General features: G+C 43.3%; 1 protein-coding gene across 2 annotated transcripts in view; it reads left to right on the plus strand.

Moving 5' to 3' along the window:
* Window positions 1-14,200, plus strand: part of OXNAD1 (oxidoreductase NAD binding domain containing 1) — a 38,035-nt gene that overhangs the window by 6,410 nt on the left and 17,425 nt on the right. The window contains exons 3-4 of one of the 2 annotated variants that reach the window (XM_036267504.1): window positions 1,831-1,964; window positions 2,235-2,298. In XM_036267504.1, coding sequence (XP_036123397.1) covers window positions 1,855-1,964; window positions 2,235-2,298 — 174 coding nt within the window. In that variant the 5' untranslated portion in view covers window positions 1,831-1,854. The remainder of the gene's footprint in view (window positions 1-1,830; window positions 1,965-2,234; window positions 2,299-14,200) is intronic. The other variant, XM_036267502.1, reaches the window with a different exon arrangement.

A 14,200-nucleotide genomic window follows, 5' to 3' on the forward strand; every position in this document is an offset into this window, starting at 1 on the left:
TTACCTTATCTAAAGATTAGTTATGAAGCAGTGGCTTTTTAATACGATTTGATTATAACCGAATAAATTACATATGACATGTTACCTCCTGATTGATTTACTTTTATTTATTTTCTGTCTCTATCTTCTAAAATCTGAGCTCCTCGAGAAGGTCTTTGTTTTGTTAATGTCTGTGTTCTCAGTGCCTGACACATAATGGGCTCTTCATAAATATTTGTCAAATGAAAGCCTGAATGAAAGAGTATGGAGTACAACAGAAGCACATCTAGCTTGAATATTTTTCTAACACTACATTTATTACAATTAATTTATGTAGTGCTTTCCAAAGAGCTTAGAAAAAAAGGGTGTTCACATACATCGTCACTGATTCTCAAGCTAAGATAGGCAATATAACGTTAAAAGTGGCCAACTTAGGCAAAGAAATATTTAAAAATTGGCTGAGGAAAACAGAATGGTAGGAACTAAAAAATACATCATCTGACTCCCAATCAGTGCTTTTCCTGATAGACAAATAGTTTTTAGACTTTGAAACATTGGGAACCTTCATAGACACAGACAATAGCATGGTGATTACCAGAGGGAAAAGGAGTGGAGGGGAAGTAGAAGAAGGTATAGGGAGGATAAGGGGTGATGGAAGGGGATTTGGGGTGGTGAACACACAATGCAGTATACAGATGATGTATTATGGAACTGTACACCTGAAACCTATATAATTTTACTAACCAATGTCACCTCAATAAATTCAATAAAAAAGAAAAAAGAAAGAAATGTTGGGAACCTTTCTGGGTTTTTGTTTTTTAAACATTTTATTCAACTATAACTAACAAACAGAAAAGTACAGAAATCCTAAGAGGACAGCTTGGTTAATTTTTTTAAAATTAGGACAATTTTTTTTAGAGCAGTTTTAGGTTCCTAGCAAAATTGAGGGGTAAGTACAGAGATTTCCCATATATCCGCTGCCCCTACACATGCATAGCCTCGCCCATTATCAACATCCCCCACTAGAGTGGTACAGTGGTTACAGCTGATGAACCTGCACTGACACATCATTATCACTCAGTCCATAGTTTCTGTCATGGTTCGCTCTTGGTGTTGGACATTCTATGGGTTTGGACAAATGTATAACAGTATGCATCCATCACTATGGTATCATACAGAGTATTTTTACTGCTCTAAAAATCCTTGATAATTTGATGAACTTTTACAAAATGAGAATCCCCATGCAGTCAGCATTCAGATTAAGAAATAGCATTGTCACTGCTACTTCGCAAGGGTAACTGCTAGCTTGATCTCTAGCTTCACAGAATAATTTCGTCTGTTTCTGTACTTTATGTTACTGGGTCCACAGACTGTGTGCTTTTTTGAGTGGCTGCTGTCATGCTCTTCATTCACTGTGATGTTGGTAGAAGTCACTGTTACCACATGTAGTTGCAATGTGTTCTTGTTGCTGTGAACCTTGCACTTTATCTAATAAGAAATATTAAAGACTTACGAGGTGCTCTTTGGTTGGAGTACAGTTATCAGACAGTTAGGAAATCTACTCTCCTGTGATAGTGTAAGCTTAGTCACGTGAACTTGGTCAGAGATTTTGGAAACTAAGAGACAACGTGAATATTTGGTGGCATCAGTGATTACATACATATGTACCGTGGAGATCAGTTGAATCAACTCTAGATAGTGGCAGACATTTTGTCAGGGTGAATTAGGCCCTTAATTGCTTTGCCATTAGATCAGCTTATAACAGCGCCAACAAAAATCTAAACTCTTCTTCACTGGTCCCTAAAATAGTTTGATATTTCTCTACTTTTTCTTAACATATTTTATTTTCAGTTTTCTTTTTGCCCAGGAAGCACCATGGCCTATGCTGCTGTCTTGACTGCGGGGTTATTTCGAGGCTCTGTCTGCTCCCAGGCTGCTTTGTCAAGAGCGATACCTAGGGCTTTGCGCCACCTTACTCTCACCAGGTGAGTCATCAGCCTTCAGTGTCATTTGAAGTTGATTGTCAAAGAGACCTGACCTGCTGGTGGTCATGGCATAACATAGCATACTGCTTAAGTGTGCATGGCATCAGTAAATCGTCCAACTTTAGTTAGATGTGCGAATTTTCATCGATCATTTTGTACGGTCCATAATGTTATATTGTATTTTGGATGTCATGATATTACAGGGGAAACTAATTTAGTTCTTTCGTATGAGGATAATACTTAATAACCTAATTTTACCCTCTGTTGTAGCATAATGAAATCCAAAAGGAAAACTGATCACTTGGAGAAAACTGCAAATGCCGTTCGACAGGAGGTGTGTATCTTGGGGCTGTGGCAGGCTTTTCTCGGTGGGACAGTTTGCACACAGTTGTGACTGCCTGTGGAGAAGGCACTAGGTGAGCTTTGTGCCTTCCAAGGATCATCAGGGAATGTTTGTTATTTTTCTGTTTAGAATTTTTCTGCACAGGACATGTGGCAACTGATTTGCAAAGATCACAGTGAAATACTCAGATTTTTCCCATTAAATTTGGAATGACTAGATTAATTTTTTGATGAAGGAAATAGAGCAGCAGTTGAGGGAACTGTCCTCGCAGGTGTGACGTGTAGGGTTACATTTTAGGGCCAGAACTTTTAGAACCCACATTTTATGAATAGCTTACCTTTCCTTTTTTCCCCTTATTTATTAGTTTATTTATTTTTGACACCATGTCTCAAAGTCCTTGTTCTTATCCCTACTTAGAACAACTCCTTATTTCATCAAGGGAGAAAGCACTAACATCTGAGAAAGGAAGGTGGACGAGCTCTTATTTGCGCTGATTTTCCCACCATACTCTCACTAGAGAAAGCTAATCCACCAGCCGAAGGGGTCGAGGGCTGGGAAATAAGGATCCTCACCCTTTCCCTCAGTGAGTAACCACCTTTTCTTTTAAAAACTTAAGTTGGATATTTGTTTTGCTTTCTGAGTGATTCTTTACATATATGGATATATTTAGTTTAGTATTATAAGTTAAAAATCTGTTTCATATCAGGAAGGATTTATACAGTTCTTTGAGCATGGTCAGAAATTGTATTGTTGAAGTAGTTTAATTTCTAGTCATAGTAGCAAGACACTCTTTAATGTGAAAGAGTGTTGTTTAGGCCCCACTTTTCAAACTGGTTCTATTTTCAGAAAATTGCTTTGGGACTGAGGGTGGTGTGCTTGTGGATTCAGCTTTAAGCCAATGTGTATTTGAGACATTTGTGTAAAATTACTTCAACATAATAGATTTGTGGATGTGTGGGAAAATACTTTTCCCACTGATGATAAATCTGAATACTTTTTGGGGGGGAGTGTTTGTTTAGCACACAAAAGTGCTGATTCTGTAAATGTGAGATTTGTTAGAATTTCCTTTTTAAAAAGCGAAACCTTGCCAGTTTAAAGAAAAGTGGTTTGACAGTTTTGGACTAGATATACTCTTTTCTGTTATATTTTTGAGAGAGGTAGAACTAGAGCAGAATTTGGCAGATTTTCTGTAAAGGGCCAAACAGTCTAAGTATTTTTGGCTTCATGGGCCAGTCTTAGCCCCAACTATAAAATTCTGCCTTTACAGTGTGAAAACAGCCACAGTCACACACATAAACAAACCGGTGTGGCTGGGTTTCCATAAAATATTCTTTGTCAGGGCACCCAGATATGGACTGTGGGTCGTAGTGTGCCAGTCTCCAAATTAGAATAGTCATCTCAGGATTTTACAGGACAGAATTATTGAGACTTTTGGTGAAGGGGATTATTTAGAGCCAATTTTAGGAAAACTGCACAGAAAGTTAATGTAAACTCTAATCGTGTGATTAAAAAGTTGAGAACTTTTAATGCCTAGAAGTCAGAAAATTGTAGGGCTAATTTGACCAGGGTTTTACCTTGGCGGAAGAATTTTCCAGTTGCAGCTCTTCTCCTTCTGTTTCTAATTTCCACTTCTTTTCCAAACAGAATAAGAACTGAGAACTGGGAAGAGCTGGATAAAGCTAGATGATGTCCTACCTCAATAGAATAAGATCACCAGGGGCTCGCCCCAGTCCAGCCTTGGACTTGTTGAAATGGACAGCACCTCATGTTGGGCCATAACAGAACTGGCCCATACGTGGTCTTGTCTACCACTCTTGGCTTTAATTTGTGTTGCAAGTATAGTTTACAGAACTCCCCAATATGCCATTTGCTCTTCAGTTCAAGTCTGTGTGGTAGTCTAAGGATAGGATGACAGCTACATTTTACAAAAGAGGAAACAGAACCTAGGAGATAACCAGTGGCTTCTCCCAGGGCCAGAGGGAAGTGACAGCCCAAGTCTGTGATTCTTAAGCCAAAGGACCCTGTTGCCCCGCTTGGGTGCATAAAGAATGGAGCACTCTCCCACCCAGAAACCTCCTTTCCTTTCCTATAGAGAACTTAGCGAATGAGCATATTGTAATGTTGATTCTTCTTACTTGAGACTGTAAATATAACCAGTCTGGAGTCCTGCTGATGCAGGAAACTGAGCTCTGAATGGAAAGACATTTGACTGTTTGTGTTGAGTTCACAATTTTTTCTAAGGGTCAAAAGAATAAGCAGTCTGGGTAACCTTAGAAATGTCAAGGAGATAAGAGTAGAAATACTGTAATGTAGTAAGGATTGTTCAGGCAAGACTAAGTTTTCACTGGGGAGTCACTGTGTGCTTGGCTTGGTGGAGGGCTGGCCCGCTGAGCAAGATACGCCCTGTTCTTCAGTTTGATGGGAGAGTCTGGTAATAAAAGAAGTTTTTAAATTACTGATTTTATGCAGTCCTTTGGAAATATGCTAGACAGTGGGCTAGGTCCTGGGGTAACAGCATTGAAAATGTTAGATAAGATTCCTTATCTCAGATTTGCGTGGGACTCTGATCAGAAGAAAGTGATTGTGTGCACATAATTGATTTTGGGAAAACCACTAATCCTTTTTCAGTTGTACTAGTTTGCTTTTTTTAGAAGCCTATGCCTTATCCTACAGATGCCTATGTGTGTTGTTATCTTTTTGTTTACAAAGCACTTGGTTATACAGTAAGTTGTTACTTGATCCTCACAGCCACCCTGGGAGGGAGGTGTAGGGATCCTTATCCCCATTTCACAGATGAGGAAATGAAGACTTCAGAGATTTGGGCGGTGTGACCCTGCCTCCTGATTTGCCTGGGGTGGTCCTGGCTTATGCCTCTTGTCCTGGTGGAATTATCAATAGTACCCCTTTTCACTCCCACAAATATCCTGTTTTAGATGATAAATTAAGTTGTCAGCCCAAGTTTAAAGGACTTGGCTTAAACTCAAATCTTTGGTATCAAATTGATTTTTCTTCCTACTACAACAAAAGAATGTGTCACTTAATTTAGACAAAGTTTAATTGAACGATACAATGGAAGATAAATGCCACATAGCCTCATCTCTGTTCCAAATCAAAATTTCACTTAAGTGCACTGGGCGTAAGAAAAGGGGTAGTTAGTAGCTGGTATAGCAGTTAGCTAACGATGTCAAATTGCTGAGCACCTGTGGCGGAGACTTTTGGGGACTGCATGGGTCCCAGTGCTGATTGTTGAGTGCTAATTATCTGCTTGACTTAATGATTTTGCTGAGGCCTGGGTTTGAGTAGGATGGGCTGCTTAGCTGAAAAGCTGGCCTGCGCCTCAAGTATAACCCTTACAGTTCTCCGTTAGTCAGTCATCACCTGCACATGTTGGGGACATTGTAGCTGGAGTGGCCTTCTTCAGCTTGGCGTGGAAGAGGGGCATCTTTGTAATACGGACTGCTTCCCAGTAGTGGGACACCTAATTTGCTTTGATCATCAGAGTCTGTGGTCAGAGAGCCTTTTAGAGATGATCCAGCCTGGGGCGAGCAGTGCTTGGCATCCCGGCCTCATGAAGATCTGACAGAGCAGAGAGTGGTGGGGAGAAGACTCAGGCACCCACCACCCAGAGGTAGCTGTAGGGCTTGTGAAGGGCCTGGCCCCAGTCTCTTGGAGAAACTCCTGGGGAGGTGTAGTCCTGGCCCTGGCAGCTGGTCTCTGGCTCCTCAGGTGCACAGCTCACCCTGCTGAGTAAAGGGAGGGAGCCTGGCTGGGGGAAGGCTCAGCTTTACAGTGCTGTAGCCTAGTATCCAACACAGTGCCAACATAGCATAGGCACTTGGCACAGTTTCACTGAGTAGAATAAACAGTGTTAATCCCTCCTGACGACCGAACTGCCTTGGACGAGTCACTTTGTAAAGTAGCAGCAGTGAAGATGAGCTGATAATACAGGTGGACTCTATCATTCTATACAGATACAGCTGTGAAAACTGAGGACTTGCCTGTACTGCTATTTCTTAACTATGCCCAGAACTTAACTTGGTGTCTAAATGTGTAGTGTCGGTGCTTTTCACTGACACCTTCTGTTCAATAATGTAAATGATCCAAGAGGCAAGGTTTTTTCCCATTCCCCCCAGGGGATCCATCGGAGGAAGTGTTTTATTTCACATTCAGCAGGCGTGCGGATGCGTGCTGTATGCCCAGCCCTGCTGTAGGTGCAGGGGATACTGCAGCTTCATTCTGGTGCAGATAAATCAGAGATTGTCAGGTGTCATATAACTATGAAGGAAGTAAAACGGTAATGGTGGGGGTAGGGGTGCTATTTTATTTTATTTATTAAAATTTGTTTTTCTTTATTGATTTTAGAGAGAGAGGAAGGGAGAGGGAGAGAGGGATAGAAACATTGATGAGAGAGAACATCGATTGGCTGCCTCCTGCATGCCCCCCACTGGGGATTGGGCCCACAACCTGGGCATGTGCCCTGACCAGGAATCGAACCAGCAACCTTGTGGTGCATAGGTCTGATGCTCAACCACTGAGCCACATCAGCTGGGCTGGGGGTGCTATTTTAAATGGGCGTGTAACATTTGAGCTGAGATTTGAATATGGAAAGAGCAGACAGGTGCACAGCATGCCTGGCAGAGGGACTGGCAAGAGCCAGGCTTTGGTCAGGAATGAGCTTGGCGTGTTCAGAGGAAGGTGGTAGAGTGAGAGGGTAGTCAGGGCCCAGGGTGTATACATTGTGGGCTTGGATAAGGAGTTGGAATTTTATTCTAAGGGTGATGGATGATTTTAAGCAGGGAAATGACATATGATTTACACTTTAATGGGTCATCTGTTTGCTTGGTAGAGCACTGGGTTGTTGTGCTTTGACACCCGGCTGGAGGCTTCCGACAGTCCCAGGAGAGGCGATGGTGGCTTAGAGTGCGCTGTGTGTTGGGGATGGAGAGCAGTGGGTGGACCTGGGTCAGACGCAGGGCTGATGGGATTCACAGATTGAGGTGAGGGTACAGCTAGTGAGAGGAGAGAAACCAAGAGATTTCTAGCTTTGGGACTGAACACTCGGGGTAGATGATGGTGGCATTCATTTGCTAGCATGGAGAAGACCGAGTGTGGAGGAGGGAAAGTAAAGAGCTCAACTTTGGAGTAATCTGGCGTGGGAAGGTGGGAAGTGGATGGAGTTACAGATGAAACAAGATTAGCTCTGAGTTGTATCAACTCATACCAACTGTTGAATCTGGGGCATGGGTTCAGGGAAGTTCTTCATACTATTTTTATTAGTTTTGCGTATGTTTGAAATTTTCCATAATAATAAAAGAGGAAGAAGTTGAGGGAGATAAAAGTGTCTGTGTTGGATGTGGTTTGAAATGGAAATTCAGATCAGCAGCTGGATGTGTGAGTTTGGAATTCACTGCTGGAAATAAAAGGTTTAAACTGTGTAGAGATTAAGGGAAGAGGCCCGGGCCTCAGCCCTGGGGCGTGTGGACATTTGGAGGTTAAGCAGAAGAAAGGCCAGGGCAGGAGCGGGGGAGGAGTGGCCAGTGGGCCAGAGGGAAATCAGCAGGGTGTTGCTTCAGGGGGAGGCAGGGGCCACCTGTGCTGGATGCTGCTGAGAAGTCATCACGGGATTTAGCAAAGGGTGGGTGACCAGGGTGACTGGCTTCCGTCCCTTGCTGAGGGTGCGAGCCTGGCTGTGTTGTGTTGGGAAGAGAATGGGAGATAAGAAAGTGGAGCCAGAAACAGTTTTACTTGAATGTGAGCAGAGAAATGGGGTGATAGCTTGATTAAGGGAGAGGCTTATTTCGATTGCTGTGTTTTGAGAAGCACGGTGGCCAAGTGCCTGGGTTCCGGTACCTGCTTTGCCACTTCCTGAAAGCTGTGGGACCTCGAGGTCTCTCACATGTAGAATGGGGTTATTACTGCTCCTTGCCTTCTACAGTTTTTTAAAATCATCACTTGAGGATATTTTTCTGTTTATCTTTGGATAGAGTGGGAGGGAGAAGAAGAGAGAAACATCGACTGGTTACCTCCTGCACAACCCCGACCAGGGTCGGGGATGAACCACAACCGAGGTACATGCCCTTGACCGGAATCGAACCCGCAACTTATTGGTCTGCAGGCCAATGCTCTAACCGCTGAGCCAAACCAGCCAGGGTGCCTTCTACAGTTTTTGTGGAGATTGAATGGATTACAGTATGTGAGGCGCCTGGAGCATGGTAAGCTCTCCATGTAGGTGTTTGCTCCTGGTGGTTGAGGTGGAAGAGCCGCGTGCTTGCGTGCGTCCTCGTGGACAGGGGAGCAGGGTGATGGACGAGAGGGTGCTCGCTCGAGTGCAGGCTGGGAAGGCGGGAGGAGATCAGCCCAGCTGGACAGGTTAGCCTTTGGTAGGAGCAAGGACAATTCATTGGCCAGGATGTAGCGTTGACAGGCATAAACCACTTGAGAAGTTGTACAGTTGGCAGAATTCTGTGCTCTTTCCATGTCAGTTAATCACTTCAGTAAAACCATATCTTTTAATCAAGCTCCTACTCATCAGATTGGTCTTCTGCCACAGTTGAACTTATGTGTCTGGGCCTTGCTGTCCTTATATGTAAAATGACATACCATTTTTTGATGCTCACTCCATTTTTCTTCAACTCTGAAATTCCCTGTGCCCTCTTTTGTTTCAGGTCATCACTAATCTTGGCTTTGTCTAAACTTTTAAGCCAACAAAAGAATGAATGGGAATGAACAGAGGAAGCCAGTCAGGTTTCCCAAAGAAAGACCTATTTCCTGTACAGAGACTGTTGTAGCAGCAGTAACATCAAGATATCCTATATAAAACCGGCTTTTCAAGTCAGTGTGATGGAATTTCCTTTTAGATGCTGACTTCGTCAAACCATTAAAAATGTGTGCTAGTAAAAGTTGGCAAATGTATTGTTATTTTATTGAACAGTAGAAGAGTCTAAATGTTATTTTATGGAAAACTTCATTTCCTGCCATGTGTTTTAACTTAGGGCATGGCTAGTTGAGGTTTCAGTTGCGAAATCTTTTGATCTGTTAAGTATGAGAATAAGTACAAATGTTAAAACATAAAATTTCTGCATCATGTTTTACTTATTCAATCAAAGTAAAGAAAAAAAAATGGCATACGACAAGGGCCGTGATTACAGATCTTAATCATGTGAAACCAGTTTCAGAATAAAATAAAGATGCGGCCTTCAGAAAGGATTTGCTCATGTTTTTAATCCACATTGCTAGGAATCTTTATATAGTGTACAGTATTTGTAATAACTAAATAAAATAAAGCATTAGGAGGGAGGCATGTCTTTAAAAATCATGAATTATACAAGATACGGTATGTGACCAATTCTAGCAGTTTTGCCCAGATTATGAGACCTCATAGCAACAGGTGTAGGTATATTGCTGTGTGAATTAATACCAATAGGCTTAAAACTTCTGGTAACATTTTTGATCATAGAGACTATCCCAATGAAAAAAGGACTTTTCACTAGAAACTGGAGTTTCTTTCCCTTCTTCATTGATTTTATATTTGGACATTGACAAATGATTGGTGATTTCATTTCATGTAGACTAGCATGTGATTGTGAAGCATGCTTCCATGTTTCAGTTGGAATTCTCTGTTCCTCTTCCTCCTCCCCTGCAGTGATTATGAATGTTGTTTTTTCCGCTACCAGGTGACTCTGGGATGTGTTTAAAGCTTACACGTATCTAGTTTTGTTCAAGAATCTGACAGTTGCCAGTTAAGCTGTTATAAATGAAATAATCTAGCCCTTGGCTGTGTTTCTGCAGATTATTATATTGAAATAAAACAATGAATGTTTACAAAAGAAACGTTTCTTTTCTGTAAACCTAAGAAAAATGAGCATAATAATGTAAGGGAGAGCCCTCTGATGATTCTTACTGAATGTGTGGCAAACAGAATTGACTCCTGTTCTGCTGAGGATTAGCCTGCCTTCCTGACCTCTCCCACAGTTTTGAACATGAATCTAGATTTTCTGTAGTGGTTTCTTCCCTCCACCCAACATTTTTTTAAGCAACAAAAGGCTCCCGAACTTTTACTAACTTTTGTTCTAGAAACCAATTTTAAGTGACTTTAAGTTAGAGTTTTTGTTTTTGTTTTTAATCCTCATCCGAGGACATTTTTGCATTTATCTTCAGATAGAGCAGGAGGGAGAGAAGGGGGAAGAGAGAGAAACATCGATGTGAGAGAGACACATTGACTAGTTGCCACCCACACAACCCCAACCAGGGCCGGAGACAAACTGCAACCGAGGTACGTGTCCTTAGCGGGAACCGAACCCGGGACTCTCTGGTCCGCAGGCCGACTCTCTGACCGCTGAGCCAAACCCCCCAGGGCGAGTGTTTATTTATTCTGCAAATATTTGCTGAATCTTACTGTGTGTTAGGCCTAGGAAGTTGATATAGATGTAAATTCTACCCAATACCTTATCTCAGGAGGCTTGTGGTCTGTGTGGTCGAAAAGACAAGTTGATGAGTATATTTACATTACTATGTGCTAAGTATGATAATACAAGCACAAACATTTTGTGGGTAGAGCTGAGAGGATGGAGGGAAGAGGAAGGTCTCAGGTGGAGGGTGAGGGGTCAGTACCAGAGCAGGGCCTGAAAGGGTGGGGGAGAGGTTGATGGACAGCACCGAGCGCGTGCTGCATGCCGAGTGACCTCGGTTTGAGGAGGTCAGCAAGTGTGAGATGCTTTTGAGGACCAGCCAGTTTTCCAGTTTGGCAGGTAAACCAGTGAAACAGGGATCCAGGAGGAGCTAAAGCTGATGAGTTACAAAAGCCTTTTAGCGGTTTTTAATCTTTGTAGTTGAGTGTTAGAGAGCCCTGAAAGGTTTTTGAGCTGGAGAGGAACTCGGTGAGGTCAGAACATGAAGAGTATTTCTCTGTTGGCTGCTTTGAGTGACACAGGGAGGAGGTTAAGGCAGAAGTTCAAGTGAAAAGAAAGAATCTTGGCTTAGGATGGTGGTGGGTGCACAGAGGGAGGAGAAGTCGCGAGCCGAATTCATGGAACCTGGCCGCGTTAGTGACATAACGCCTGTAAGAGTCAAAGGCTGTGTGTGTGTGTGTGTGTGTGTGTGTGTGTGTGTGTGTGTACATCAACTGAGAACGGATTTGACTTTATTGAGGCCAGAATGGGTCTGGAATTGAAATCGTGGTGATGGAAAGCAGCTGATTTTGTGGGGCCCTTTGAGGGCTGGAGAAGCCTCCAACTCTGCATCTCCAGTACCGGGCGCACCCTGCTCAAGAAATACTCGTGAGTGAACATGGTGGATTTAGTTGTACACACGAATGAATTTATCCTTGGGATAGGACTATCAGATGATTAAGGGCCAAGTAGACCTGGGTTCGAATCCTGACTCGCCATTCCTGAGTCATCTTGAGCAAGTTACTGAATCTTTCAGTTTCCTTGACTGCAGAGAGGAGGATAATAGCACTGTCTCTTGGGATACAATATGATTATTCATTCTAGCTGAATGTACTAATGCACAGAAAACATTTAATCCAGCATCTGGTATACACCTGAGAGAATGCTTCTCGGACATCGGCTGTTGAGGCTCACAGGGGAATGGAATTGTGAGCCTGTTACTGGCAGAAAAGTAATGATGAGTTTGGGTGGGGGTTAGTAGATTTGGGAATACATGAGAGCCTCCACCAAGAGGGGGGAGAGGGAGGTAAAGGAGGGGCAGGAGGGGACCTGAAGAGTTCACCGTCATCTGTCCCAGGCAAGGAGAATGCCGCAGGATGGAAAAGAAGTGAAGTATGAAATTCAGGGAGATTAGGGAAGGTGAGAACTGCGGCTGGACATTGAATTTGTTCAGGAAGACATCCAGCCTTGGAGGGAGAGTTGTAGGGGAGCAGCAGCTAGGTTACGTGTGGTTACAGAGCATCAAGGGAAAGGGAAGACCTGTCGGATAAGGAAGTATCAGTGGAGGCAGGGATTTAAGGCAAGATTTCTCAAGTAGCTTAAAGGCAGTGTGCCTTTTCCACTTTTCTAGCTAAGTAATTGATAGGATGAGGTTCAGAGACCACCATACCTCACGTCCTTACTGTCATCCATGACACTGGTTCCCCTGGGGGTGTGCAGTGCCCAGACTCTAGGTCCTGGGTGGCAGCGCCGGTGTGATGGCATATACAATAATAAATGAAACACCCTGACAGTTTTGCCCAGTGGTTAGAGTGTTGGCCTGTGGACCAATGAGTCACGGGTTTGATTCTGGTCAAGGGTACGTCCCCGGCCCTGGTTGGGTCCTGCGGGAGGCAACCAATTGATGTATCTCTCTCCCTCCCTCCAACTCTATCTGATGATAAATAGAAAAATGTCCTTGGGTGAGGATTAAAAAATAATAATAATAAATGAATAACGTGTAATGTGTAATGTAATGAATAAATACTAATACAGTCATTGTAACGAATGCAATAAGATACATTGAAACTGAAATTTAATGAGTAAGTACGTACTTACTGTGGACCAGCAGCGGTATAAAGTGCTTTGCATATCCTATCTCATTTAATCCTCCCAACAACTCTATGAGTTATTGTTGTTATTCTTACTTTACAGCTCAGGGGGCCTAGGTAACATGCCCAGTCACATAGCTTGTAAGTGGTGGAGCCAGGATTAAATAGCAGGAAGTCTAGATAGAGAGCCCAGGCTGTTAATAGCCATACTCTTCTGCTTCCTTTAATTTTGTTGCTGAATTGTTTAGGATGAGCAAATGGCATTAGATACCATGTCTGAATAAACAGGTCTAGAGCAGCGGTTCTCAACCTTCCTAATGCCACAACCCTTTAATACAGTTCCTCACGTTGTGGTGACCCCCAACCATAAAATTACTTTCGTTGCTACTTCATAACTGTAATTTTGTTTTCCGATGGTCTTAGGCGGCCCCTGTGAAAAGGTCATTCCACCCCCAAAGGGGTCGCGACCCACAGGTTGAGAACCGCTGGTCTAGAGTGAGAAGAAATGAACAGGAAGGAACAGGTGGGAGCTGATGAAGCAGTTTTCAGAGAAGGGTAGGCAGGACAAGGATCAAAAGTGCATGTTGTTCAGCTGGTGTGGCTCAGTGGATTGAGCATCGCCCCATGGACTGAGAGGTCCGGTTCAATACCCCATCTGGGCACATGCCAGGTTGTGGGCTCGATCCCCAGTAGGGGGCATGCAGGAGGCAGCCAATTGGTGTGTCTCTCTCACATCGATGTTTCTATCTCTCTCTCTTTTCCTCTCTCTATAAAAAAAATTAATAACATTTTTTTTTTTTTATCCTCACCCGAGGACATTTTTCCATTTTTTGTTCAGGTAGAGTGGGAGGGAGAGAGAGGAACAGAGAGAGAAAGAGAAACATCAACGTGAAAGGGACACATCGAGTGACTGCCACCCACATGACCCAACCAGGGCCGGGGACAAACTGCAACCGAGGTACGTGCCCTTAGCGGGAACCGAACCCAAGTCTCTCAGGACTGCAGGCTGACGCTCTAACCGCTGAGCCAAACCGGCCAGGGCAATAAAAACATTTTTTAAAAGTGCATGTAGAGGGTCAGTAGCAGAAAGTCACCCCCCTTGCCCTCAAGGAGAGGAGAAAGAGAAGATTGGCAAAGTACTGAGTAAGAGGGGCAAGGGATTTTACAGGACCAAGAGAAAGGTGGAAAGTTTTATTTTGAGATGGTGAGGGACACCAACATCTATCTTGAGTATTTTCCAGAGATTAAGAATGGTCCCCTACTGATAGTTTGATGAGACCTAGTCCTGTTGGAGAAAAAGGACTGCATGAGCTAGAATTAGGGAGGTTTATTGACCTTGAACAGATTTCCAGGGACCCCTTTGGTGGAGTCCTGAAGGTGATACCATCCAAGGAGAAGGACTTAAGTTTGGTCACC

Source organism: Molossus molossus, unplaced genomic scaffold (assembly GCF_014108415.1).
Source record: "Molossus molossus isolate mMolMol1 unplaced genomic scaffold, mMolMol1.p scaffold_m16_p_18, whole genome shotgun sequence".
NCBI classification, from domain to species: domain Eukaryota; kingdom Metazoa; phylum Chordata; class Mammalia; order Chiroptera; family Molossidae; genus Molossus; species Molossus molossus.